A 27,510-nucleotide genomic window follows, 5' to 3' on the forward strand; every position below is an offset into this window, starting at 1 on the left:
TTGACTGTCGCCTGACTCGCCTTTCATCCAACATGTGATTAACAATCTGATTTTTTTCATTCGTTTCATTAGAGGGATAGTTCACCCAAAAAATAAAATTCTGCAATCATTTTCTCACCCCCGAGTTGTTCCAAACCTATATGATATTCTTTCTTCTTTTGAACACAAAATAAGCTATTTTAAAGAATGTTAGTAGCCTAATAATCAAACAGTTGACGGTAGCCATTGACTTTCATGGGGAAAAAAATTCTATGGAAGTCAATGGGGCCCATCAACTGTTTGGTTATCAACATTCTTTAAAGGCTATCTTCTTTTATGTTCAATAGAACAACCCATACAGGCTTGGAACAAGATGAGAATGAGTAAATGATAATAGAATTTTCATTGGGTGAATTAGGCTACCCCTTTGATAGCGCATTATAAAGCTCAATGGATAACTATTTAATATTTTGCATTTACAATAAACAATAGGCCTACAATTCATTACTTTTACGTCTTAATAAAATGTCATAGAAGCAAGTCATAAATATTACAGTAAGTTTTATTTGTAACATTTCTGCTGGGTCAGATCTGACTCAAAAGAACACCCAAATAGTCTCGACTTTCGCACACAGAAAATAATTAGCAAATGCGAATTTTGACGTGCTGCAGAGCGAAACTTGTTCGCAAAATGGAAAATAAATGGGACTGATATGCAAATTAATGTTAATGATTAATGATTAGTGATACGTGATGTGCAAATTAATTAACTAGGTCAATCTGACAGGTGCGCTTACCAGTCAAAATGAAGCGCCACGCGACGGCTGATCTATTGAAAAAAAAAAAAAAAAAAAAAAAAAAACAGAAGAGGAAAAAAGACCTCGAGTGAATCGATACAAAATTGTTTTTGAAGAATCCGTTTTTCATTATTCAAAATCTGTATTCAGTTGGCAGAAATGATCTTTATGGTCATGTGTTACGTTTCTTTGTTATGGTGAGTTTGGATTTTTCCCCAATAAGGAAAATTTCACCTACAGGGGATCGTGATCTTCCAGATAAGAAAACATTGTTTTTCAGGTTTCTTTTGCTGGGTTTATGTCCTATCTCTGTTTCTGATTCCATACCTATTGGTAAGCAAATATGGTTTAGTTCAAGTGTTTTAGTTGATGCTTTTCTATAGACAATTGGACTATGGACAGCAAGGTATTACAAGTTGTTTAAATGTGTTTATTTCTCAGGTATGTTCAGGACAGAGTGCCATGATCGTCATTTCTGGTTGTCTGTCAACTCAAATTTCCTTGGCCACAAATTTAGGGTTGATGTTCAAGGTATTCATTTTTTTTTAAAGCATCTCCTTTAATTAACTGATATTTTTGTTTCTTGTCAAAATTTAACATGACTGAATTTCTCATTCAATTGTTCCTGGTTTCAATCGTATTGTGTTGGTGAATAAAGGTGATCTGGGGCAGTTTTGTCATTTTGATTTATGCAATTTATTGTAAAGTCAACACAACACCTGTTGACCAAAAAATGATACCTCAATCACAGGACAAAACAAACACTATATCATAATAGCTTACTTGATCTTACTTGCTTATTAATGGAGCAAATTTGTGCCCAATGTCCCAGATTACCCTAATTCACCCTGTATCTGGTCATTAAAATGGTGATGTAATTGTCTTCACTTTCACAGAAGACTCTGAGGTCCATGAGGTTTCTGGTCAGTGGGCGGCAGAGTGTGGTTATACCATGGCTCTTGACTCCTGGGGTGATTTACTGCTGCGTGTTTCCTACCTGGCCTGTCTGGTGGAGAACCAGGTAAGATGTACTTAAATGTTGTTCAAAATTAGGCTTTTCCATACAACAAGTTCAAAGTTCATATGTTTTCAAAGTCACTGTAAAATTCTAAAACAGCAAAAAGCGCCTTAAAAAGTAAGTTCATATAACTTGTGAGCTATACTATGTCTTCTAAAACCATAAGATATATTTATGTGAGGAGCAGACCAAAATAAGTAATCTGTTGCAGAGGGAATGTTTTCTGTGAATATATGATCTACATTTCAGTCTGTTCCTCACACAAAGCCATCTAGTATGGCCTACCGTTATGGTATTTGTTTTTTGTTTTTCAAGCTTCTCAACCCCTTGTCACTGAGTTGTCATTATTTTTTGTAAAACTATTCCTTACATTTTAAATGCACTGTAAAAAAAAAAAAAAAAAAAAAAAATATATATATATATATATATATATATATATATATATATATATATATATATATATATATATATATATATATATATATATATATATATATATATATCGTTAAAAGTGCTACAGCAAACCCTGTTAATTGGTTCACTGTTTCCTTAACATATACTGAGAAAACTGCAAATTGTTTAACATTGCATCAAATTGCTTTAAATATGATTTATGCTAGAACCTCCCCACCCTCCCTCCTCCCTCCTCCCTCCTCCCTCCTCCCTCCTCCCTCCTCCCTCCTCCCTCCTTTTCTCCTCCCTCCTTTTCTCCTTTTATTCATTATTTGGCCTTCTGTTAACCCACCTGTAATAGGTGATGTTGGCTGTTTGTGGTTTCAGAGGGAGGCAGAATTTCGGTTGCTGGTGTGGTTTATAAATCAGGACTCAAATGGGGAGGAGAAATCCTACCCTTTACAGCTCACCTGCACTCTTCAGGTCCCATGGGGGCCTCGGGAGCTTGTCTGTGAGCAGAACTACATGGAGGTGAAACAAATCTCTTATATTTTATTTTTATAAATTGCAAATTTCTAAATATAACACTGTTGTTTGGAAACACAAACCAGTCCAATTATGCTTTTCTATTCCCTAGGTGTCGGTGCTGAAACAGCTGCCTCCTAATAATCACATGGGTACAGCGTGGGTAACCCCAGCCCCTGTGGTAAGAGACTGTGTGCATTTGGACCATTTGGATTTAATGTATCTGAATTAACCTGTGTCTGTCATGACTAGCAGCACCTGTGAACTGAGTTAACTTCCATTGTTTGATCAGAAAATTAGTGAAAACCTAAGCCACGCCATTGATTGCTGCCTGAATTCAGAGACGCTACTTAAAGCCATAAGCTATATTCCTCAACATTGTAGCTTAAATGATTGCTAATTAAACATGGATAATGCTAAAAACTCTCTGATCGTCAGCTATTTTACACTTATGACAACCTAATTTTATCTTTATTGATTCTTTTGAGATTTATTTACTTGCAGCAAAACGGACCATTATCTGCCCGAGCATCAGACTTTTCAACTGTAAAATCTGATAATATTTTCATAAAATTAAAATTTGGAGTATCGTTTGGTAGTGTTGTAGTCAAGACCACCTAAACCGAGACCAAGTCAAGACCAAGACCAAGACAGGCCGAGACCGAGACAAGACCAATACTTTAAAGGGTCGAGACCGAGTCAAGACCAAGACCAAGACCGGCCGAGACCGAGTCAAGACCAAGACCAGTGCAAGTCCCCACATGGCATGATAAATAAATTTGAATTGATTGACAGATTGTAATTCTAATTGTAACTCAAACAGATTGTAATTCTGTTTGGTGCTGCTATTAGTACAGAAATTACACAATTCACCTTTTAACAGTGTTGTGCTGCTGCTGCTGTTGGTTTGCGTCTGTAAGCTTTGTATATCTTTCTGTTTTGAATCATTATTTACTATCATTCCTTGTTGTTTATACTGCTAAATATAGCTTACTCAACATCACACATTAACCTAACATCGCTAGCTTCAATCTAAATCGTTATTGCTAGCACAAGACGCTAGTAATTCGCTAGCCTGTTAGCATGCCATCCGTGCGCTATTTATTTGTTTATTTATTTTTATTCATTTAGTTTTTTTCTCGCGCACGCTCGCGCCTTTTACAAGTTCATCAAACCTTAAGTGAATAGGATCAGTCAACAAACACAGTGAGTTATGTCATCTTCTCCTCTTATTGTCACTTGCACTTCATGTAACATGTATAGCATAGCCTTCTCAGTCAGCACAGGATTTACATGTGATAAATGCAAGATAGTCAGGCTGATGGAGAAGTTTTCAGAACTAGAGACATGTATCCAAACTTTAATCGAGGTTAATTGTAAGAGTGCAAGGGCTTTAGATACTGCTTTGGATGCGACTAGCTTAGTGAACTCTGTACATTGTTTGGTTCCGGCTGTAGTAGAGCCCGTGCAGCAGGGCAATTGGGTGACGGTGAGACATTGTAGTTGCGGGACAAAACACCGCTCTTCTGTTCCGATTACCATAACAAATAGATTCTCCCCACTCAGTGACACACGCACTGTGAATCCTGTTGAATGTGCTCTAGTTATTGGCGATTCTATTACACGGAACGTGAAAATAGAGACACCAGCCACCATAGTCACATGTTTGCCGGGAGCCAGAGCGCCTGACATCAAAGCAAATTTAAAAGTGCTGGCTAATGCTAATCGTAAATTCTCTAAGATTATTATTCACGTCGGCACTAATGATGTTCGACTCCGCCAGTCGGAGATCACTAAAATTAATGTTAAAGAGGTGTGTGAACTCACAAGTACGATGTCAGGCACTGTAATTTGCTCTGGATGATTACGTTACTGTTGATGATCTGTCCATCATCGTATAAAGCCCACCCTGACGATTTGATTGGTCCGAACAGCTCTGGTTCGGGCATAATAGCTCCACAACGGATCAAGTCCAGACCGAACTTCCCGACCTAAAAATGTTGTGGGCGCGGCTAAGTTCGGCTGGCATCCAGGCCTACTGGCTGCAGATAAAGTCCTAATTGTTGGTGATTTTAACTGTAGCGAAATCAACTCAAATGAGGGGAATGTATAATTAATAAAACAATTAATCATACTGGTTATGAGCCATTATTACCTACACATTTTAAATCGCCCAAAAAGGGAATACATAGCCCATATATTTGTATCTCTGTATATAGATAATTAACCACAATGAATTCTAATTATAAATATACAGATAGGCTATAGATCAAATTTAAGAATAACCTACAAAATTAATTCCACATCGAATAATCCGTTCATCCACCGAACCGACCATACGATCTTCTTATCAACTCTCAGGGAGTATTATAAACTCTCAAGAAAGGCCATTCTTCTGGCCATGAAGCATAACCCCCTTGTTCTATAAGATTACTGACCTGTAGGCTAATCAACAATGTAAAGCTTGTAGCTTAAGATCACACATTTAAGAGGCTTTGTTCGATGAGCAGCAGACAGAGACAATCAAGCGTATAATGGGTTTTTAATAAATGAAACGTACTCTGTTACTAACGTAACCTCGGTTCTCTCTAGAAGAGGGAATGAGTACTGCGTAATATCTTACGCTAGGGGAAAACTCTTTTCCGCGAGATATTGAAGCCAAAAATTATCCTTAATTTTGAAATAATGTAAAACGCGTTGCGGCAGCATGCAGACATAGGCAAGACGGCTCGCGCGCCTATTGGCTGCCCTGCGGCAACTGCAGCAGCCTATCGAGAGAGGCCCTTCGTGACGTCAGATCCAATGATCCACTGCATCATGTCCCGCCGAAACGGGTGTGGCTAGGGCCTATAAATACGGCTCGAAGGCTGATAGAATCTGGTTTTTCATCGCCGAAGCGAACCAGAGCGTGTTGCAGGCACGGCAAAGATACGCAGTACTCGTTCCCTCTTCTAGAGAGAACCGAGGTTACGTTAGTAACCGAGTACGTTCTCTTACGAGAGGTCTCTCGTACTGCGTAAGTATCTTACGCTAGGGGAACACCGTGTAAAACGCCATGCGTGCTGAGATGCCCGGGGCTCATATAGTGCATTATCACCAGGGACTCGCAGAGAGTCCGGGAAGAGGGGCTAGAATAGCATCATTCCCATTATAAGTAGCATCCTATAAGGAGGTAATCATATAAACAGTGTTCCACACAGTCAGGGCGAAAAAACTCAGCCTGGACTGAAGAATATTATGGGTCTTACACCCTGCCCATAGAGTTATTTAATTGATCAGCGAGCGACGCTCATGCAGTTTCAGTATTCTGGGCCGATAGCATCGGGGCAGACACTACTGATTTACTAGACCGAAAGCAGCTTAGCCTGCAAGGCGGGAACCTCTAGGTTATAAAACCTTATAAATGTAGACGGGGAGGCCCAGCCTGCCACCATACAGATATCCTGCAAGGCAATCCCACTAGACCAAGCCCACGACGAGGCCATGCCTCTTGTGGAGTGCGCTCTGACACCCAACGGGCACTGCAGGCCCTTAGAAGTGTAAGCCAGCGCTATAGTGTCAACTATCCACCTGGATAGACTCTGTTTCGACACAGCTAGTCCGTTAGAATGTCCGCTGAACGAAACAAAGAGCTGCTCTGTCTGTCTGAAGACAGTCGAGCAAGACACATAAGCCCTTAATGCCCTGACCGGGCAAAGGAAGCTCGCGTCCTTTTCCTCATTATAGACCGGCAGGGCTGACAGGGAAATGACTTGCGCCCTAAACGGTGTGTTGAGGGTTTTAGGAACGTACCCGTGCCTTGGTTTGAGTATGACTTTCGAGTCATTTGGCCCAAATTCCATACACGTCGCGCTCACTGAGAGCGCTTGCAAGTCCCCTATACGCTTTACCGAAGCGAGAGCCATAAGAAACACTGTCTTGAAAGACAAGTGTTTGATATCTATTGAATGGATTGGCTCGAATGGGGCACCTTTCATGGCTTCCAAAACCGTAGAAAGGTCCCACATGGGGACTGAGGGAGGTCTAGGAGGATTCAGCCTCCTAGCTCCTCTAAGGAAGCGGATGACCAGATCGTTTCTCCCAAGTGACTGGCCAAGCGTCGGTTTAGTAAACGCCGCTATGGCCGCCACGTAGACCTTGAGCATGGATGGGGTTCTGCCCTTATCTAGTAGCTCCTGCAGGAAGGAGAGAACCTCCGTCACCCCGCAGTCCGGTGGTGATATGCCACGAGCTGTGCACCAGCTACAAAACACAGACCATTTCGAGGAATAGAGCCGTCAAGTAGACGGGGCCCTAGCCTGCATGATCGTGTTTAACACTCCCACGGGGAGGTTAGCGGGTACCCGTTGATGGCCCACGCATGTAGGGACCACAGCTCTGGGCGAGGATGCCAGATCGAGCCCTTGGCCTGAGAGAGGAGGTCCTTCCTCACTGGTATTGGCCATGGGGCAGTGCTTGTCAGCTGCATTAGAACTGGGAACCAAGCCTGGTTCTTCCAGAATGGAGCCACAAGTAGCACTGAGCATCCATTTTCCCTGATTCGCTCTAATACCTGAGGCAGGAGCGTGACAGGGGGAAAAGCAAAGAGCGGGCAGCGGGGCCAGACGTGGGCCAGCGCATCCCTGCTCTTGGAGAAAAACTCTGGACAGTGAGCGTTTTCTTGAGACGCAAACAGGTCTATCTTTGCTATGCCGAATGTCTTCCACAGCAGTTGGACTGTCTGTGGGTGTAGGGACCATTCTCCTGCCGGAACATTGTTTCTGGACAGTCTGTCTGGTCCCAGATTCAGGTGGCCTGGCACGTGCGCTGCTCTCAGCGAGCGCAGATTGTGCTGAGCCCAAACCAGGAGGCGCTCCGTCAGCCTGTAAAGGTTTCGGGACCTGATACCTCCTTGGCGATTTATATAGGCCACCACCGACATGTTGTCCGAACGGACCAAGACGTGGTGTCCTTTTATCTGGGGACAAAAGCGCCTCAGCGCGTTGTCGACTGCCATCATTTCCAGGCAGTTTATGTGTAGAAGCCTTTCCCATTCTGACCACTGGCCGAAGAACGGTCTGCCCTCGAGCAGCGCTCCCCATCCCGAGGTGGAGGCATCCGTAGACACCACCTTCACACTCGAGGAAGTCCCCAGGCTAACACCTAACCGGTACCAATCGGTCGCTTTCCAAGATTTCAGAGCTGAGATGCATCTCTGATCGACCTTGAGGCGAAACAGACCGGAGGCCCACGCTCGAGGTGGTACTCGCGCTTTTAGCCAGAACTGCAGTGGGTGCATGCGAAGCAGACCCAACTGGAGTACTGATGATGCTGAGGCCATGAGACCCAGCATTTTCTGAAACCTTCTGAGAGGGACTATAGTGCCGCAGCGGAAGGATTTCGTCATGCGCTGAATGTTCAGTCTGCGCTGTGGCGATGGTTGTGCTGTCATAGACAGCGAGTTCAGTTCCTTGCCCAGAATAGATATTCTCTGACTGGGAGTCCAATTGATTTTGAGACCTAGATTCTCGAGATGCTCGAGTAATATGGTCCTGTGTTCCATGAGCTCTGAGTGAGATCGGGCTAGAATCAGCCAATCGTCCAAGTAGTTCAAGACTCGCATGCCCCGAAGTTTCAGGGGTGCAAGTGCCGCGTCCATGCACATCGTATTGATATGCCTGGCCCTCGAAGGCGAATCTCAAAAATCGGCTGTGACGTGACGCTGTTTGTATTTGGAAATACGCGTCCTTCAGATCTATTGACATAAACCAGTCCCCTTGGCGAATTTGCGTGAGGATTTTCCTGGTTGTGAGCATTCTGAACCGGCATTTTGAAAGCACTTTGTTCAGCTGTCTTAGATCTAGAATGGGTCTGAGACCCCCATCTTTCTTCGGTACCAGAAAATATCTGCTGTATAGACCCCCTTCGCTCTGAGCTTGAGATAAAGGCTCTATGGCCCCTTTGCTCAACAGTTTCGCTATTTCGGCTCGAAGTAGATGTGCTACTTCCTTTTTTACCGTAGTTTCGATTCGTGCCGCATAACGGCGGGGACGTCGAGCGAACTGTAGCGAATAGCCTCTCTTTATAATGTTCAGCACCCATTCTGATCCCCCGGGAATCTTTGCCCATGCACTTGCATGAATAGCTAGGGGTTGAATGAAATCTGGGCTCTGGTCGCGATATGGTGGCAACCGGAGAGCTTCGGTGTGCTGTAACACAAACGTCGCGCTTGTAGCGTCCGAGGCGGGGGGCGTGCTGATCACAGCGGGTTGCCTGCCCGCACTCGACTCTCCTATAGCGGGTTGCCGAGGGAGAGCGAGTGGGGGGAACCCCGTAGGGCTTGTCATGTCTGAGTGAATGTGGGCGTGGGACAGCGGGCACATTTACTACACTGAAAACACTGTCGGCTTGAGCTGACTGTATGTGTGTTGGTTTCGTTTTTACAGAAACCGTGGGACATGCAGTGTGTAGTGTTTGTGGGCATTTTTACTACACTCATAACACCATCGGCCGTGGCCGGAATACCAGAAAATACACTCTTTATGGGATTTATCTGGGTCGCCGTAAAAACGGCGTTTGTGTGCAGGCAAACGGGCTGTGGTACCGGCTTGTTTACTGCAGAATACACTGGAACAGTCGCATTTTCTGGAACTGAACGAGCGAGAAGTTTTGGTGAAAGTCTGGCCGCAGCAGGACTTGAACACCGTCGTTTTCCTAGGCTGGCTAGGAAGACTTTGGGGCCTCAGGCTTTACCTCAATCTTAGGCCGGGGCCCACGCGGTGGGGAACGGCGGCCAGCAGAGCGAGAGCGTGGTCTTGGTCCCGGGCCTGTCGACGCTGCGAAGCGGCTGCGGGCTGCGGCTGGGAGCTTCGAGCAGACGGCTGTCTAGAGCGGCCTGCCGCGGAGCTGGAGCGCTTAGGCAAAAAGTGCTTCATGGCCTGTGACGTTTTCTGCACCTCAGCGAATTTATCCGCAAAATCCTTGACGGATGATCCAAAGAGGCCGGCAGAAGTGATGGGGGCGTCAAGGAACGCGGAGCGCTCAGAGTCCGGCATCTCAGAGAACGTGAGCCATAAGTGTCTCTCCGCTACGGTGAGAGAAGCCATGATCCGCCCTATGGCCTGTGCAGCGGACTTAGTGGCGCGAAGAGCCAGGTCCGTGTTGCTTCTCAAGTCCGGCACGCTGATAGCTTCCGGTCCTTCCTCATCCAGCTTACGGAGAAGGTCGGCCTGGAAGATCTGCAAAATGGCCATCGAGTGTAACGCAGATGCAGCCTGTCAGCGGCTCTGCATGGCTGAAGTCGTGCGGCAAGCTTTAGAAGGTAGTGCCGTCTTGGCACGCCGTCCAGCAGAGGGCGGGCAAAGATGGGCCGCTACCGCTTCTTCCACCGGAGGAAGAGAAAGATACCCTCTGTGTTTAGCACCGTCCACCACGGAGAATGCTGCTGAAACAGAGGTACGGACCCTGGCTGAGAAGGGGGCGATCCAGGACTTCGCGACTTCTTTGTGAAGCTCAGGAAGAAAAGGAGCGGGTCTTGAAGACTGCGAGATGCCGTTCCTTTTGCATGAAACATCCATCCAGCCGGTTGTGCGCAGGTTCCGCAGGCACAGACCACTCAAGGCTGAGGCTCGCTACGGCCTGCGTGAGCAGACGCATCAGCTCTGCTTCAATGCTGGCCCTTTTCCCGGAAGGCTCGCGTGCAGAGGGGGCGAGATCCACAGAGCTCGACCAATCCTCACTGCCCGACGCCAGGATAGAGCAGCTGTCATCCTCCACAGACGCGGCTTCTTCGTCGTCATCCATGACGGAAGCGGCGGCAGGCGGCGGCCGCTGTCCGGCAGTAAGGGACTCAGGCGAAGTAGGCGGAGAAGCTGGCGGGCGAACCGGCGAGCTTCCACGGGTTGGAGGAGGTCTCGGGACCCGCTGAGCACAGCGCTTTTTACGGCGCGGCACCGCAGCGGGCGGAGGTGCAGACTCGGTGAAGGATGCCAGGTGAGTCCTCAGAGTCACCATGGGCAATATCTCGCAGTGAGGGCAGCCGCCGTCAGCGAGCGCGAGAGCTGCATGATCCTCACCCAGGCAGGAAACGCAGATGACATGGCGGTACCCGTCGCTGAGTGGGGCTCAGCACGAGCCACAGAAGGTGCGAGGCATCTTGATAAAGATGCTCGGCTCTTTTTGAAAAGGAGTGTGCGTCGCAGCGGCGAACACACACTAGCAGAGAAAAGAATATTATACGCCGCATAGCGTAGCAGGAACGGCTTCAGATGCGAAGGCTCGTCCCGCAGAAGGCTTTTTCAAACGGCGCGGTTTCTTCCTCTCCGGATCCAGCGATGCGAGAGCTTCGCTGAAGAGATGAAAAATCAGATTCTATCAGCCTTCGAGCTGTATTTATAGGCCCTAGCCACGCCCGTTTCAGCAGGACGTGACGCAGTGGGCGCGAAGCACCCTCATTGGATCTGACGTCACGAAGGGGCTCTCTCGATAGGCTGCTGCAGTTGCCGCAGGGCAGCCAATAGGCGCGCGAGCCGTCTTGCCTATGTCTGCATGCTGCCGCAACGCGTTTTACATTATTTCAAAATTAAGGATAATTTTTGGCTTCAATATCTCGCGGAAAAGAGTTTTTCCCTAGCGTAAGATATTACGCAGTACGAGAGACCTCTCGTAAGAGAACTATAAACATACCACTACATTTAACTAAGAATATATAAACCGTAACGAAAGGAAAGAAAGAAAGAAAGAAAGATCACAGAATGGCAAAATATCACAAACAGTTAACTTTTGAGAGCCAGCAAAGAATCAAATCACCTTAAAGACAACCTTAAATGCATTTAAATCTCGATAGAAATAATACTTGCATGGGACTTTGTTGCTTGAGCGAGAGAGTGTGTGTGTGTGAGTGTCCGTCTTTGGTGTGTCCGTTAGTTGGAAGAGTTCTTTCGGTTCTCCGGAGCGCGTCGTCCGCGGGAAGTTCAAACGGTTTACTTGTAAGCGGAGTTGCCAGAAATTCAGTTTAAGTCCATTTCACTTGTTGGTAGAAATTAATGAGCACGAGACTAAAACGAGGCAAGACATAAAACAAAACGCGGAGAGAGGACAAACTTAGATAGACATTTTAATGCACAAACTTGAAGAAAACAAAGGCTTGAAGAGCGAAACGTGAAGAGCGAAAACATGAAGAGAGCGAGATGAGCAGAGCACCGTCATCCTCCTATAAGAGAATCTTAGTACGCCCCTTTACTGGGTAAACTGACCAATAGACTTAATAAACTTTGAGCGGGAGAGAGTTTCTTTGTCTACTCTTGACAGCCTAATTTGCATAGTTTATGATGGTGTTACAATTTGTCATTTCTACTCCAAAAGACGGTAAACCTAGTATAATACATTTTATGGTAACCTACTATATATATTTAGCTTAGGCAAACCGAGAGGTTTAATTCGGTACCATGATCGATATGTCCGGAAGATACAAAGGTAACACTTTACAATACGGGTGCACTAATAAGCATTAATTCATGCTTAACTAATGCACAGAGATATGTTAATGTATGACTCATGAAGAACTAAACCATTAATTAATGATTACGGCATCAGTAATCATTACTTTACTTAACAATTACTTAATAGTCATTACTTAACAATTACTTAACAATTAGTTAACAATTAGACATTACTTGACAATTAATTAATAGTCATGTGCCTCAACAAGTAAAGTCATAACATGATACATTTGCAAATCATTAGTTAATGATTAATTAAAGCAGACAACTGGAAGTTGAAGAACATTGCTTTGAACAACTGTGGTAATTAATTCATTAATTTACACTTTTAGTTAATAAAATAAGTTAAGGAATTAATACATTATGACACATTTAATTAATAACAATTCATATATTACTTAATCTATTAATCATTTAGAATCTTTATTAGTTGCTGATGCAGTAATCATTAACTAATGGTTTAGTTCTTCATGAGTCATACATTAACACATCATTATCTGTGCGTTAGTTAAGCATGAATTAATGCAGATTAGTGCACCCGTATTGTAAAGTGTTACCAATACAAACATAGAGATACATTCTTATTCTTTAAAATAAGCACTTAGAGTTCAACTAACACAACTAGAAAGTCATAACTAGGCTAATATAAGGGGGGAAACATACATGCATACAGGAATATATCATATACATTTCAGAATTACTTATATTCTGGGTTAGATGCAAAGAATGTTTGTGTGTGTATTGGGCATCTCGGAGAGGGCTTTTCTGGCCACCTGGACTCCTTGCTTGCCGAGAAAGGGGTTGTTGAACTGATTACGATCTGTTTGAAGCTCACGGCGGAGTTTGGAGGTGTTTCTGTTAAATTTCCACCAGGCCACAAACGTGTCAAAGGGAGCAATTCGATTCAGACTCATTGGCGCTAAGCTGTGATTTACATGATATGAGTCACTGGGTGAAAAGCTTTCTGAATTTTAGAATAAGTAATCGTGATTTTGTCCATACGCTACATAATATGCATGTAGATAACAAAAAAGTGTATTGGGATTGGCATTTAAAGACATTCTTAACTCAATTGGAGTTAGACAACACATGTCAGGACCTACTTATTGTCGTAATCATACTCTAGATCTAATATTATCACATGGAATCAATGTTGATGCCGTTGAAATTTTGCAGCAGAGCGATGACATCTCAGATCATTATCTAGTCTCGTATAAACTTAATTTAGCCAAGGCTGCAAAGCCGACTCCATGTTACAAATATGCTAGACCTATCACTTCTGCCACTAAAGATTGCTTTATTAATAATCTTCCGGATCAGTTTCATTTCAGCATCCCAGATAGCTTAGAATAACTCTATTGAGACAAACTTTTAACTCTCTTTTCCGGCACTTTAGACACAGTTGCTCCGTTGTGCTTAAAGAAGAATAAAGAAAATAGTCCAATGCTGTGGTATAACGAGCACACTCAGGCCCTTAAGAGAGCAGCCAGAAAAATGGAACGCAACTGGAAGAAAACTAAAGGTATTTCACATTTCATGGAAAGAGAGCACGATTGCATACAGATAGGCCTTAAAAGCTGCTAGATCTGCTTATTTTTCAACCCTATTAGAAGAAAATAAACAAAACCCTAGTTATTTATTTGAAACAGTGGCTAAACTAATGAAAAATAAAGCTTCAAGCCCAGAAGTTTCCAAGCAGCACAGCAGTAGTGACTTTATGAACAACTTCACTTATAAGATTGAAAATATCAGGTAGAAAATAACTATGCAACCGTGTACTACAGTATCGCATCAGGGAGTGCATTGTAGTCTCCCTAAGGAAAAATTCGATTCATTCATTGCTATAGGAGAGGAAGAATTTTCTAAACTCGTTAAATCATCTAAATCGACAACATGTATGTTAGACCCTATACCGACTAAGCTACTGAAAGAAATGCTTCCAGAGGTCATAGATCCTCTTCTTAATATCATTAATTCATCTTTGTCATTAGGCTGCGTACCAAAAACTTTTAAGCTGGCTATGATTTAAACTGCTTGTTAAAAAGAACGCAACTTGATTTGACAGAATTAGTCAATTACAGGCCGATCTCGAATCTAGCTTTTCTATCAAAGATACTACAAAAGGCAGTATCTTCACAACCATGTTCCTTTTTTAGAAAGAAATGATATCTGCAAGGATTTTCAAACAGGATTTAGACCATACCACAGTACTGAGACAGCTCTCATTAACAAATACCAATGATATGCTTTTATCATCTGATGGTGGTAGTATCTCTCTATTAGTGTTACTCGATCTTAGTGCTGCATTTGACACTAACGATCACAACATTCTTTTAAATAGACTCGAAAATCATGTTGGCATTAGTGGAATTGCATTAGCATGGTTTAAATCATACTTATCTGACCGTTATCAGTTTGTAACAGTAAATGAAGAGATGTCTTCTCGATCAAACGTTCAGTAGGGTGTACCATAAGGCTCAGTACTAGGACCGTTGCTGTTCACTCTGTACATGCTACCCTTGGGAGATATCATTAGAAAGCATGGCATTAGTTTTCATTGTTATGCTGATGATGCGCAGCTCTATATTTCTTCACACCCTGACAAAACTTACCAATTCACAAAATTAACGGAATGCATAGCTGATATGAAAAACTATACGACTAGCAATTTCCTACTACTCCTAATTCTGAGAAAACAGAGATTCTAATTATTGGTCAAAAAACTTCCTTACGTAATAACCTAGAATACTGTCTAACACTTGATGGCAGCTATGTCAAGTCCTCATCGTCGGTTAGGAGCCTGGGTGTGCTCTTTGATACCAATCTTTCATTTGAAAGTCACGTGTCTAGTATCCGTAAAACCGCATTTTTACATCTTAAAAATATATCTAAATTACGTCATATGCTCTCAATGAAAAATGCAGTTCATGCGTTCATAACATCAAGGCTAGATTATTGTAATGCTCTTATGGGTGGTTGCCCTGCACGCTTAATAAACAAACTACTGCTTGTCCAAAATGCAGCAGCTAGAGTTCTTACCAGAACCAGGAAGTATGACCAAATTAGCCCGGTTCTGTCAACACTGCATTGGCTCCCTATTAAACATTGTGTACATTTTTAAATATTGCTGATTACTTACAAAGCACTAAATGGTTTAGCTCCCCAGTACTTGAGCGAGCTCTTAACGGCCAGTTGATAATACCTAGAATATCAAAATCGACTGCTGACGGTAGATCCTTTTCCTGTTTAGCACCAAAACTCTGGAACAGTCTTCCTAACATTGTCCGGGAAACACATCTCTTTGGCCTAGCACACACATAACACATTATAGACTTCTATAATTCAATGTTAGGCTGCATAGATTAGGTCAGCCGAAACCAGGAACACTCCCTATAAATCCTGATTTACTTGTTACATTAGAAAGTTGGCGTCTACGCTAATATTAGTCTCTCTGTTTAACGGAGGTTTACCGCAGTCCGCCGGATCCAGGCCGTATCAGGATCTGATGAAGGACCTGCGCCTGGACACGATGACAACACAGTCCTGAAGTGTCAACCAGTCCCTCCCCTGTGAAGGCCTCCTTCCCTTCCCTTTACTTCAGTACAGATAAAATGTTGTCGGGATTATTCCAGTTTGCGTGGCTACGCAGGCGCGACAAAAACATTTCTGTATTATAAATTATTAAGGCCAGACAAGTAGTTTATTGAGGGTTGATTTGTAAAGGACTACACGCCTGTGCACATGTATATTAAAACGTGCTTACCTTTGGACTGAACACGTAATGCGCATGTGCACAACGTCTGCGTTTTCGCGGGTTTGCGTTTTTGAGGTTTGCGCAGAGATAACGGACAATCGTTTGTACCTTCGAACCTATTTCAGGGAGTGGATTCTCGAGACACCAGGCACTGTTTTGTGCGGATGGGCGGCTATAGTGCGTTAAGGATTTTGCTGTTAGAACGGTGTTGTGTTAGCGGCCCCTAAGTTAATAACTAATGATCTTCGCAATGGAATTGAATCAATCAATCAAAACTAACTTAAGCTGGACAATAACTTTATCCTAGAGCTGTTGTAAAGCCTAAACAATCTGTTACGGTAATTTCCTAGTATCTCTGTAAAGCTGCTTTGAAACAATCCATAAACAATCCAAAAGCGCTATATAAATGAAGGTGACTTGACTTGTGAGCCACAAGCCCTCCCCAGCTATCAATACATATGATTTTTGTTCGTCTTAGGAGCTGGATGAGGGTCTGAGGGAATGGAGGGTGGTGTTCCGCATACCTGCCCTTCATCAGGAGGGTGGCATGAGGGAGGAGACTGTGCCAGTGAGAATGGCACACCTGCTGGGCTACCACATTAACACCACCGACAGTCGCATCCTCCTGCGTTGTGCCTACAGATCCAAGCTGGCGTACATGCTACAGGTAAAGGATAAATCAGAGGACTAGGTTTCAAACATTTTTCTACTTTTTTTCACAATGATCATGTGAAGGCTGGAATTCATTACATTACATTGGTTCTTGGCAGTTGGAGTTCACAGAAAATTATGTAGTGTATGATGGACACAGACTTTTACATCTAGTTAGAGGATGTCAAACATGTTTGATTTTGAGCCGATTTTAGAAGACATCTTGTTGTGTAGTATGTTCCAGCCTTAAGCTGATAGAGCTTATCTTGAATTCTTGACATTGCTTTAATTCCAGTTGTAAATGAAATTGAAGAATACTCCACCCAACAATTACAATTGTTATCATTTACTTGCCCTCATATTGTTCCAAAACTTTATTACTTACTTTATTCTGTGTAACATAAAATATTTTGAAGAAGATGTATTGATATTTTGGAATTCTGTTTGTTCCAATGTTGTTTCAAAATTATATTTTGTTTTCCGCAGAAGGAAGGTTATGGATCTGTTATTAAAACAATGACACAAGGGTGATAAATGTAATCCACCCAAAAATAAAAATTCTTTTAAGTCAAAGTTCTTTGGTATAAAAGCCTAAATTTTTAATTTCACTGTGAGCTGTTATACAAATCGCTTTGTTTGTCTGAATGGTTTCAGTTGGGTGAGACTGGCGTGGAAGTGGTCAGTGCCACCATCTTGTACAAGCTTAAATGGACCCTGTTGACTATGGACATGTCAGTGGCCTGCACTTTGAGTATGTTGTTCTTGCTGTTTCCCATCTCCCATTTTAATCCTCCTTGTTGATATTTATAGATCATAAACTGTTGCTTTAGGATGTACTGTGTTTCTGAACTTGATTCTTTTATGCAAATGTTCACCCACCTCTTCAAATCCTCTTGTAGATCAGGCCCAAATGGATGGTTCAGATATGTTGTGGTCTCTCCCACGCAACCTCCCCCCTCTGATCCATCCTCCCTTCATAGAAAAGGGCCTTAAGTTGGGTGTTGGTGGACGTTACCTGTCTGAGTGTGTTGCCCAACAGCGTGGTTACATGATTAATGACAACAATGGAACTTTGGAGATCCGTATTCCTTTTGGTGCTGAGGGAGGTTTCATCAAGGTATCCCAGAGATCATATGACCTCAGTGTGGTTGAAATGTATCACTTTTTCCTTTACCCAAATCTAAAAAATTTTAAATGTAAGGTTTCTATTATCCACTGTCGATCTCCTCCTCTCGGCCAGAGTCACGTGATTGATGGACATTACTCTCAGTCATATTTTGTTGATGTCTTCCTGGTGCATGAATGGGAGGATACAGCGTGGAGTCTGACTCAGCAACGGACATTCAGAAAACTTTATATTTATCACCAGCCCCGACCAGTCATGCTTATTAACAGTGAGAAACACAAACCAAACCACCTACACATTCTTCTCTAGTTGCTACGTTACTTTTCTCACATATCCAGACTATCTACATGAAGTCTGGTCCACTTTGCGTTCTGGCAAGGAACCATCTACTTGCAGAGGACAAGGCCATTTGACACGTGTGTGTTTGTGTCTCTCTATCTCTCTCTCTCTCTCTATATGTAGAGACTGTACCCTCACAGGGAGAGTTTTCCATCTCCTTGTGCTGTTTTCCTCATGATGTTTCTCTGGGGAATGTGACCGTAGCAGGTCAGCTGGTGCTCTGGGAGGAAATGGAAATAAATGGTGTTCGTCTCTCTCAAAACCCTTTCCCGAACAACACATACATGTATCTGTTTCAGATGCCCTTCTATCATCCACTCGTCTCACAGAAGGTGATGCACCAGATATATTTGTTTGTCTTTTTATTGATGTTTTTATAAAGTATGCTTGCTTCCCTCTCTGGTGGTTTAGTATTTGGGAGACCGTTTAAGAAGATACACTTTCTCTGGGGTCTTCTCTTTCATTCTGTCTCCTGATGGAGAGATCTACAACTATCCTGCTACTGCTGAGGCAGACCTGCAGGATGTAGGTATGTAATGTCCACCCACAAAAAGTTTGTTTAACACTAATTTTCACTACTTGCAAATAGCTCATCTTTTTGGCCAAGGCTATTTACGCTTGCTCTGCCAACCATTGTAGACAACAATCAGACAAAATTACAAAAGAAAGTTACCTGGTAACTGGAAAAGTTGCAGGGAATAAGAATAATGGATTTAGCTTTTGACATGACTGACCTGAGTTCGAATCCAAGGTAGGTTTTGGGGTGGGATTTTTGGGATAAGGACAAGTAAAGGTCCCAATAAGGCAGCATCCATTTATGATTATTATAAAAATAATCATTTACACAATGTTATTCTTGCATACTGTTTCATGTACTACAATACACTGATGTTCAAATAGCATCAACCGCTATTTGCAGGAAGTATAAATGGCATCTTACATTATTTGCAAATTGCAGTATTTTCTTTGGACTATACACATACTAGTCGGATGCTATTTTCACTTTGTGTAAAGGGAATCGGTCACTATTTTCACTTACAAATAGCCTCTCTCTTAAAGTCAAATGTAATCATAAGCTAATCTCCATGTGTGAATTTGTTTCCATGTGTCATACTGTACATTACAATGTTGTAATGCCTAAATTCACTTGTAGCATATAAAAACGTTTTACTTTAGTTACTACTTGAACAAATGCGTACCAGAGTACAAGTTGATTTTACATTCATGCGATTTTACGCCACAGAACTACTGAATCCGAACTCAGTCCACCTCCTACGTGTAGTCTCTGGATCGGTACCACTGTCCGTATAGCAGTTTTCACATTATCAATTTTTCATGTGGACCATACTCTGTTTCAAACTAAATTGCCAGTGTGAAAGTCCCTTAAAATGGTGCATAAATGCAGCAACAAGTCCAAAGTGAGCCGCTAAGGCAGCATTGAATGTGTCCTTCATGAATAGAGCAATTACTGAATACATTTATTTTTATCTGTGTCCGTGTCTCCTAGTCTTGCCAAAGCTGGAAGGGGAATGTACGGTGCGAGGTGTGCGTACATTGGCTTACTATGGTAATCTAGACTCCTCTGAGTGGAGTTTGTATGTAGGAGGAATGAAGCTTAACTGGGAGCTGGTGGAGATCGGGGGATTCTCACTAGATCCCCAAGAGCTCTACCTCAGCCTGGAGGTGCCACTTTACGCCCCTGGCATGGCCTATGAGGTACATGAAAGGCCTGAGACCAGCCATTATTCATTGAAGTCATGTAAGATGATTGGTATCAACTTTAATAATTTAAACACTGAAAGATTAATATACTGCTTTCCTCTGTTTCTCAGGGCTTGGGACTGCAAGGTCTGTTAGTGAGTGTGCTGGTGAGTTTAGTTCATCTGGAAACAGCAGAAGAACAGACTCGTGTGCAGCGCTGTGTGTTCCCTGTGAGAGAGTTACTGGGTAACTTATATAAATCACTGTACTCTTGATGGAAACTTGATCTATACTGTACATACTGTAACTTTATCCAGAAGATCAAAAAGCATGTTCCTTCTCTGTGCAGTGTGTCTGCCTGATGGTAGAATGGTGGTGATGGTCGACACAGCTGGTGCTTCTCCCCCAGTGAACCCCAATCACACAGCCCTCTTGGATCCTGCCTGTAGACCACTGGAGACTGACCACTCCAGAGCCATATTCAGCTTCTCCATAGACTCCTGTGGCACTGTTGCAACAGTAGGAGTTTGTCAGCCTCAGTGTATAGAGAAATATTGAGAAGTTTCTAGTTTAAAGGTGGGGTAAGCGATATTTGATGGTTAGTTGGCGGCACACAAACCGATATTAGTTGGACCGGCACACGAACCACAAACATGTGTAGCCAGTCAGCGTTAGGGGGCATATGACGGTGGAGGAGAGAGAACGAGCAAGAGTTAGATTTGAAGAAAGACTGCAGAAATGGAGATGAGACTCAATACAAAAGTGAAAAGCTCAGAAGAAATCACTGGAAAATGAAGGTTATGACTGGGCAAGAGCTTTAGGACCTGCGTTAATATTAGAAAAGCTTTACTGCTCTGGAGAGAGCTAAGCAGGAAGGCCTGAAAACAGACAAGGAGGTTGCTTTGATTCCGCTCCACACGAGTAACACTGGGTTTGAGTGTCATTGTTTGCCTGGAGCTGCTGTGCTGTTGGCAACTAACAACCAACTCTTAACTTTTTGTAATTACTATTGTGTACTGTACGTACATTTTTTGTGCTTCCTTGTCATTCATTCATCTGCGCTTTATTTTTCGTGAAGCATTATTTTGTTGCACTTCCGCTATGATAAACAGACATCCACTATTGGATTGCGTGCGTAACGGAGGCCAACTGGTGAGAGTCGTACTGACGACTGCTAGAGAAGGGTGGTTAGGATTGTAGGGGGAGCAATGAGGAGAGAGGTGTGTTTGTTTGGGTTGATTTCAGATATTAACAATGTCCAACAGCGTTTTTGAAATATCACTTACTCCACATTTAAGCAATGCATAACGGCTGTATTTAACCTTAAAGTACATTCAAAATTTCTAGAAAGTTTTTACATGGAAAATCCAAATTTAAAAATATGGTTCCTTTTAATTATCAATTTTAGGCAATTTCAGCAGTAATACATATTGAGATAATCAGCATGTTTTTTTTTTTTTTTTTTTTTTTTTTTTTTGGTTACGCTATTTTAAGGTGCCCTTGTTACCGTTTAATTATATATTTAAGTACTATGTAATATTAATTAACATGTACTTACTATAGGGTTAGGGGGAATAGGGTTTGGTTTTGGTTAGTTGTATGTAATTATGGATAGTTTACTGTTATTAATACAGTAAGTAAATGCAACCCGTAACAAGGACACTAAAATAAAGGGTTACCCTTTTTGTAATGGCGTAATTATAAATATTTAATTTAAAAATATAAATATACCGCCCAGTCCTATTTACTGCAGTTTTCCTTTTTTGGCTTGCAGAACTTTATAATTTAATTCTAAACATGTTTTAAATGCAGCATGATGGTGATCAGGTGATTTACAGGAATGAGGTGAGAAACATGCCCCCTTTTCCTCCACAACTGAGACCTCTCAGCCAACCTCAACTACATTACAGGTATAAAACCCCTTTCTAATAAATTAATCAGGAGCTCATAGTGCACAATTTGACTGATGAATACAGTCTTCTGCCTTATGTCCCAAAAAAAGACAGGGCATTGTAGAGAATGTAAAATTGAAAAACTAAATGGGGCTTAAGAGAGTGTATTTCCTAAACAGTGATGTATTTTGCCTGTGTAGCCCCAGCTCCTTAAGCAAATAAAACTTCAGACAAACCTTATTAAATTCTGTATTTCTCGTGGGTTCAGGGTTCCACTTGGCTGTGTCCATCCAGAGAATGGAAATCACACTCTTGCCATCTACCTGCCATCCCATCTTCCCACACCTCTACCTATGAAACAAACGCTCAAAACAGCCTCACTCTCACACACAAGGCATCTTGAGGACAGAGGTGAGGAACCGATTGGTCATTCACAAGATTCCAATCTTAACAGATAAACAACCTACTGAGGTACTTGGGACTCTCTTGGTAGACAGTAGTAGCACAACATGTCACAGGCCATGTCACATGTTGGTATCCTCCTCCTTCGCCTTCTACCGTGTGACAGATGGTTTGACACCAAAGTATTGTTGTGTATATTTGGACACATTGCTTTTTCCCCCTCTCATATGAAAGCTGATTAGTCTGTTTATTTTGATATCCTAGTTATTTTGCTATACGCTGTTATTTGGTTTTTAATTTAAAACTTTTCTGTGTTGTGGGACATTTATTCTGCTTTCACAATGGAAAAAAGACAAAATGCACTTTATGGTCTCAGTTTTTGTGTATTTCTTGGATGGAATTGCAGGGATTTGTGTTAGAAGCTAAATTACTGTACAATTTTGTAAAATTAAAAACAACCAAAAGGCAACATTTAAGCAATTTTTATAAACATGATCAGAGTAAAATCATTTACATTTATTTATTGAAGGGTTACAAAAATAAAGTTGACATTTCAAGTAGAGATGCACCGATTACAATTTTCTAGGCCGATTCCGATTTCCGATTTTTCATTGAGTTTGACCTGCCGATACCGATTTTAGCCGATTCCGATTTAAAAAAATTCTAACCACTTTACAGCACACACAAATATTTATTTTCGATCTTTTCTTTAACCCTTTCACGCGTAAGTTTAAAATATTCTAACTGACACCCCCACCCCCAGAGTGAGTTTTTTCATTCGAGGCGAACGTTCCCTTTAATGTTTCCATAGCGACGCGTCACGCGATACACCGCAGCCACAATAATACTGTATGACAGATGTGTCGCTTTTATTCCGCTTTTCCTTTTTTTATTCAAAATATTCACAAACTTGCTTACCATGTCATCAATCAGCCTATCTGTTATTCCGATTCTCAAATAAGTGTAAGTGAGTGTGTTTGGTCGTTTAAAAACCTTTATAAATAGTCTTGATCTATAACATGAGATGGGCGCCGCAATGTTGTCCTGTCAGTCGGATTTACAGCACGTGAATTCATCAGTTTCTCCCGAAATAAATGCAAGAAAGTGGCTGGTGAACTGAGAAGAATAGAGTAAACTTTATAGTTAAGTTACTTTCACTATGTTTGTCTGATATGAATAACACATGTCGGCAAATTATATTTGAATAGATTGTTATTGCTGCTTCCACAGACATCAGTGTGTATTTTACAAACTCCAAATGTATTGTTTTACTCGTGCTTATGTGTATTTAAATATCTGAAACCTAAAATAAACATTATGAGGTTGAAAACACTGCTTAGTTGTGATATATGACAGCGCTGAACGCGTCCGACTCTGGCTCAGCGCCAGCCAACGCGCGAAAGCACAGTTTGAATCTGGCAGTTATGCGACGTCACTGAACATCCTAAATGTGGCACCGTAACATTACTCAGGGCAGGAGCACATAAATAAAAATACCATATATGAGACGGTACCGCTCAAAAGGTTAATCATGCGGCGCCCGAGTGCATTTGACCGGCATAAAATCGGCATGTCAGACTGACCGGCCGGTCGCCGGTCATGGCCGATCACGTGAAAATCGGCCAATTCCGGTCACCAGCCGATCAATCGGTGCATCTCTAATTTCAAGTGGTAGTTCAAATAATTTACATTTGTAGAGGTTCAGCTGACAAGGTTTGGGAACCCTGGGACCGTTGCATAAACATAGCTGCTAAGTTAAGACTTATTAGCCTTAACTAATTGCTAGTTGGTCAGACTGTCTCTTAAGACACAGTCTTACTTTTCATATTTAAATTAGACCAATCTACCTTTTTTTTTTTTTTTTTTTTTTTTATGTAACTTATAAAAAATTATGATCTCTCTTGAAGAAAAAAGATTATATGACTAACTTTTAGTCAAGTCAAGTCATCTTCATTTATATAGCGCTTTTAACAATGTAGATTGTTTCAAAGCAGCTTTACAGAGATAAACGTATAATTTAAGGTAACAGAGATTGTTTTGGCTTTATAGCGGTTCTTTAATATAGTTATTTTCCAGCTAAAGTTAGTTTTTATTGATTCGCTTCCGTCGCAACGATCATTTGTTATTAAATTAGGGGCCGCTAAGACGACACCATTCTCTCTACACAGACTTTAAACGCGAACCTGTGAGAAACGCTGATGGCGTTCACATGCGCATTAAGAATTGGTTCTATAGTTATGTGCGTTTGAATATATGTGCGCAGGTTTGGAATTCCCTACAAACCAAGCCTAAACAAAGTACTGGCGTTTCCTTATAATTTTTGATACAGAATTTTATTTTATTTGATCAATTCGGGGTAGGTACGCGAATTGAGTTTCCCAACAACGCTTTATCTGTAGAGTGGTAAAGGGATCCTCCATAGGGAGAGACTAGTTGGCACTTCAGCACTGCGTTGGATCGGGTCCAGGCGAAGGTCCTTCATCAGATCTGGATACGGCCTGGATCCGGCAGGCTGCGGGAAAACCTCGGGATAAACAAAGACACTAAAATTAGCGTAGATGCCATTCTTCTTATGATGTAACGAGTACATCAGGATTTATGGGAAGTGTTCCCGGTTCCAGCTGACCTAATCTATGCAGCCTAACATTGAATTATAGAAGTCTATAATGTATTATGTGAATGCTAGGTCAAAGAGATGTGTCTTTAATCTTGCTTTGAACTGACAGAGTGTGTCTGCTTCCCGGACAATGGTAGGAAGGCTGTTCCAAAGTTTTGGTGCTAAATAGGAGAAGGATCTACCGCCAGCAGTCGATTTTGATATTCTAGGTATTATCAACTGGCCGGAATTTTGAGATCGCAATAGACGTGAAGGACTATAATGCGTTAAGTACTCGCTCAAGTACTGCGGAGCTAAACCATTTAGTGCTTTGTAAGTGATCAGCAATATTTTAAAATTGATGCGATTGTTTAATAGGCAGCCAGTGCAGTTTTGACAGAACCGGGCTAATATGGTCATACTTCCTGGTTCTGGTAAGAACTCGAGCTGCTGCGTTTTGGACCAGCTGTAGTTTGTTTATTAAGCGTGCAGGACAACCACCCAGTAGAGCATTACAATAATCTAGCCTTGAGGTCATGAACGCATGAACTAACTGTTCCGCATTTGTCAATGAGAGCATTTTAAGACTAGTCTTAGCAGTTTATGCAACCAGCCACTGGTTCTGAATATTATAATGCATATTTTTAATTGCACCCTAATTTTGGTACTAAGGTATTACGATTAGTACCAACTAATGAACTCTAAGTATGAACTTTATACATTCACATACTTTTTAACATACACATGCTTGATGTTTTGTATTAATTTATTTATTCAATATACTCTTACAGAAAAAAAAAAGGCCCTCAATACCAGTTGGAGGATGACACCCATGAAGGTAACCATGTTTATTATTTAATAATGTATATTTGGGTAAATCTGCTCTTTTTTTAAAGAATTACATATGAGTAGTAAACATTGTATTGGGTGACCTGTGAATAGGGCATTTCTACACTCACCGGCCACTTTATTAGGTATACCTGTTCAACTGCTTGTTAACGCAAATATCTAATCAGCCAATCACATGGTAGCAACTCAATACATTTAGGCATGTAGACATGGTCAAGATAATCTACTGAAGTTTAAACCAAGCATCAGAATGGGGAAGAAATGTTGATTTAAGTGACTTTTGAACATGACATGGTGGTTGGTATTTCAGAAACTGCTGATTTACTGGGATCACACACACTTATCTCTAGGGTTTACAGAGAATGATCCAAAAAAGAGAAAATATCCAGTGAGTGGCAGTTCTGTGGGCAAAAAATGTCTTGTTGATGCCAGAGGTCAAAGGAGAATGGCCAGACTGGTTCGAGCTGATAGAAAGGCAACTAACTCAAATAACCACTCCTTACAACCGAGGCCTACAGAAGAGCATCTCTGAACGCTCAACACATCAAACCTTGAAGCAGATAGGCTACAGGAGCAGAAGACACTGGGTGCCACTCCTGTCTGCTAGGAACATAAAACAGGCTATAATTTGCACAGGCTCTCCAAAATTGGACAATATGCGAAAATGTTGCCTGGTCAAATGAGTCTCAATTTCTGCTGTGACATTCAGATGATAGGGTCAGTGTAAACATGAAAGCATGGATCCATCCTGCCTTGTATCAATGGTTTAGCCTGTTGCTGGTGGTGTAATGGTGTGAGGGATTTTTTTGGCACACTTTGGCCCCCTTAGTACCAAATGAGCATTGTTTAAATGCCACAGCCTACCTGAGTATTGTTGCTGACCATGTCCATCACTTTATGACCACAGTGTACCCATCATCTGATGGCTACATCCAGAAGGATAATGTGCCATGTTACAAAGCTCAAATCATGTCAAACTGGTTTCTTGAACATGAGTTAAATTGACTGTAATGGCCTCAACAGTCACAGTCCAATAGAGCAACTTTGGGCTGTGGTGGAACATGTGATTTGATCATGGGTGTGAAGCTGACAAATCTGCAGCAACTGCGTGATGACCAGAATCTCTGAGGAATGTTTCCAGCACCTTGTTGATCTTATTCCATGATGAATTAAAGCAGTTCTGAAGGCAAAAAGATGTCCAACTCTGTACTAACAATGTGTACCTAATAAAGTGGCATGTTGGCAGTGTATGTTGCCATTTATAATCAAAAACCTTTGCATTAAGCTGCATCCAAGGCAATACATATCAGAGTAAAGTCCAAGACTTGTTTTATCCAAGTGTTTTATTTGTCAACATAGGGGTAAACATGAAAAAGGAGCTAACTGAAAATGTCTAATTGTTGTGTTTCTCCTGTGTTGGATTATTACAAATGTAGTAATAAAAACTTGCCTGCACTGTTTCTATGGAGCTGAAGGTGGACCCTGACAGCATAATGAAAGGGGCTCATCCCGTCACCTCATGACAACAACAGTTCTGTCCAATAAAAGTTTATTTTTGATGAACAATCCATGCTTCCGTTCTGACATTTGTAAAAATTATCTTAATTTTCTTCATTTTCTAAAGGTGACAATAGTGAAGGGGTTACTTATTAACCCCAACTTCCCAGTTCAATAGGTAAGGTCACACACCAGGAGGAGTTGTGTTTTTAGACCATTTCATGTTGTAGTCTTTAACAGTCAGTTTTTTGCATTTAAAAATGGGGCATAAAAGAGTGACCGGAAACTATTGGGGATTGGGATGGGTAGCAATTGCCACTGGTACGTTTAGGATAGGTCAGTAGGAGTCATCTTGTAGGAGTGTTTTCACTGGTTGTATGTGAGATTTGGTACTGCTCTCTCACATTCCGTCGTCTCTGGTGATCAGTAGTTACTTCTAGCACGTTCTCTGCTGGAAACCAGCCCTTCTTTCCATCATAGAGACGCATGCCTTCATACCAACCTTAAGGAGT

The 27,510-nt window shown here is 42.0% G+C and overlaps 2 protein-coding genes across 3 annotated transcripts in view; one reads left to right on the forward strand and one right to left on the reverse strand.

Annotated features, from left to right (window-relative positions):
• The first annotated feature begins 816 nt into the window (after positions 1 to 816).
• LOC307158335 (uncharacterized protein) lies at positions 817 to 27,062 on the forward strand. Its single transcript, XM_079870816.1, has 19 exons — positions 817 to 973; positions 1,057 to 1,109; positions 1,218 to 1,307; positions 1,673 to 1,797; positions 2,575 to 2,718; positions 2,825 to 2,893; positions 16,424 to 16,612; positions 17,251 to 17,347; positions 17,496 to 17,713; positions 17,837 to 17,990; positions 18,185 to 18,393; positions 18,473 to 18,590; positions 19,569 to 19,777; positions 19,894 to 20,008; positions 20,112 to 20,281; positions 21,575 to 21,672; positions 21,923 to 22,065; positions 25,444 to 25,490; positions 26,938 to 27,062. Exons 1-19 carry the CDS (start codon positions 936 to 938, stop codon positions 26,938 to 26,940), a joined length of 2,289 nt encoding a protein of 762 aa, XP_079726942.1. The 5' UTR covers positions 817 to 935; the 3' UTR covers positions 26,941 to 27,062.
• The window catches only part of arhgef15a (Rho guanine nucleotide exchange factor (GEF) 15), a 76,792-nt gene continuing 74,726 nt past the window's right edge, over positions 25,445 to 27,510 (reverse strand). For both annotated transcript variants that reach the window (XM_079870813.1, XM_079870814.1), the window contains exon 16: positions 25,445 to 27,500. In XM_079870813.1, the coding sequence (XP_079726939.1) occupies positions 27,346 to 27,500 (155 nt within the window). In that variant the 3' untranslated portion in view covers positions 25,445 to 27,345. The remainder of the gene's footprint in view (positions 27,501 to 27,510) is intronic.

Source organism: Squalius cephalus, assembly GCF_949319135.1.
Source record: "Squalius cephalus genome assembly, chromosome: 5".
In the NCBI taxonomy this organism is placed as follows: domain Eukaryota; kingdom Metazoa; phylum Chordata; class Actinopteri; order Cypriniformes; family Leuciscidae; genus Squalius; species Squalius cephalus.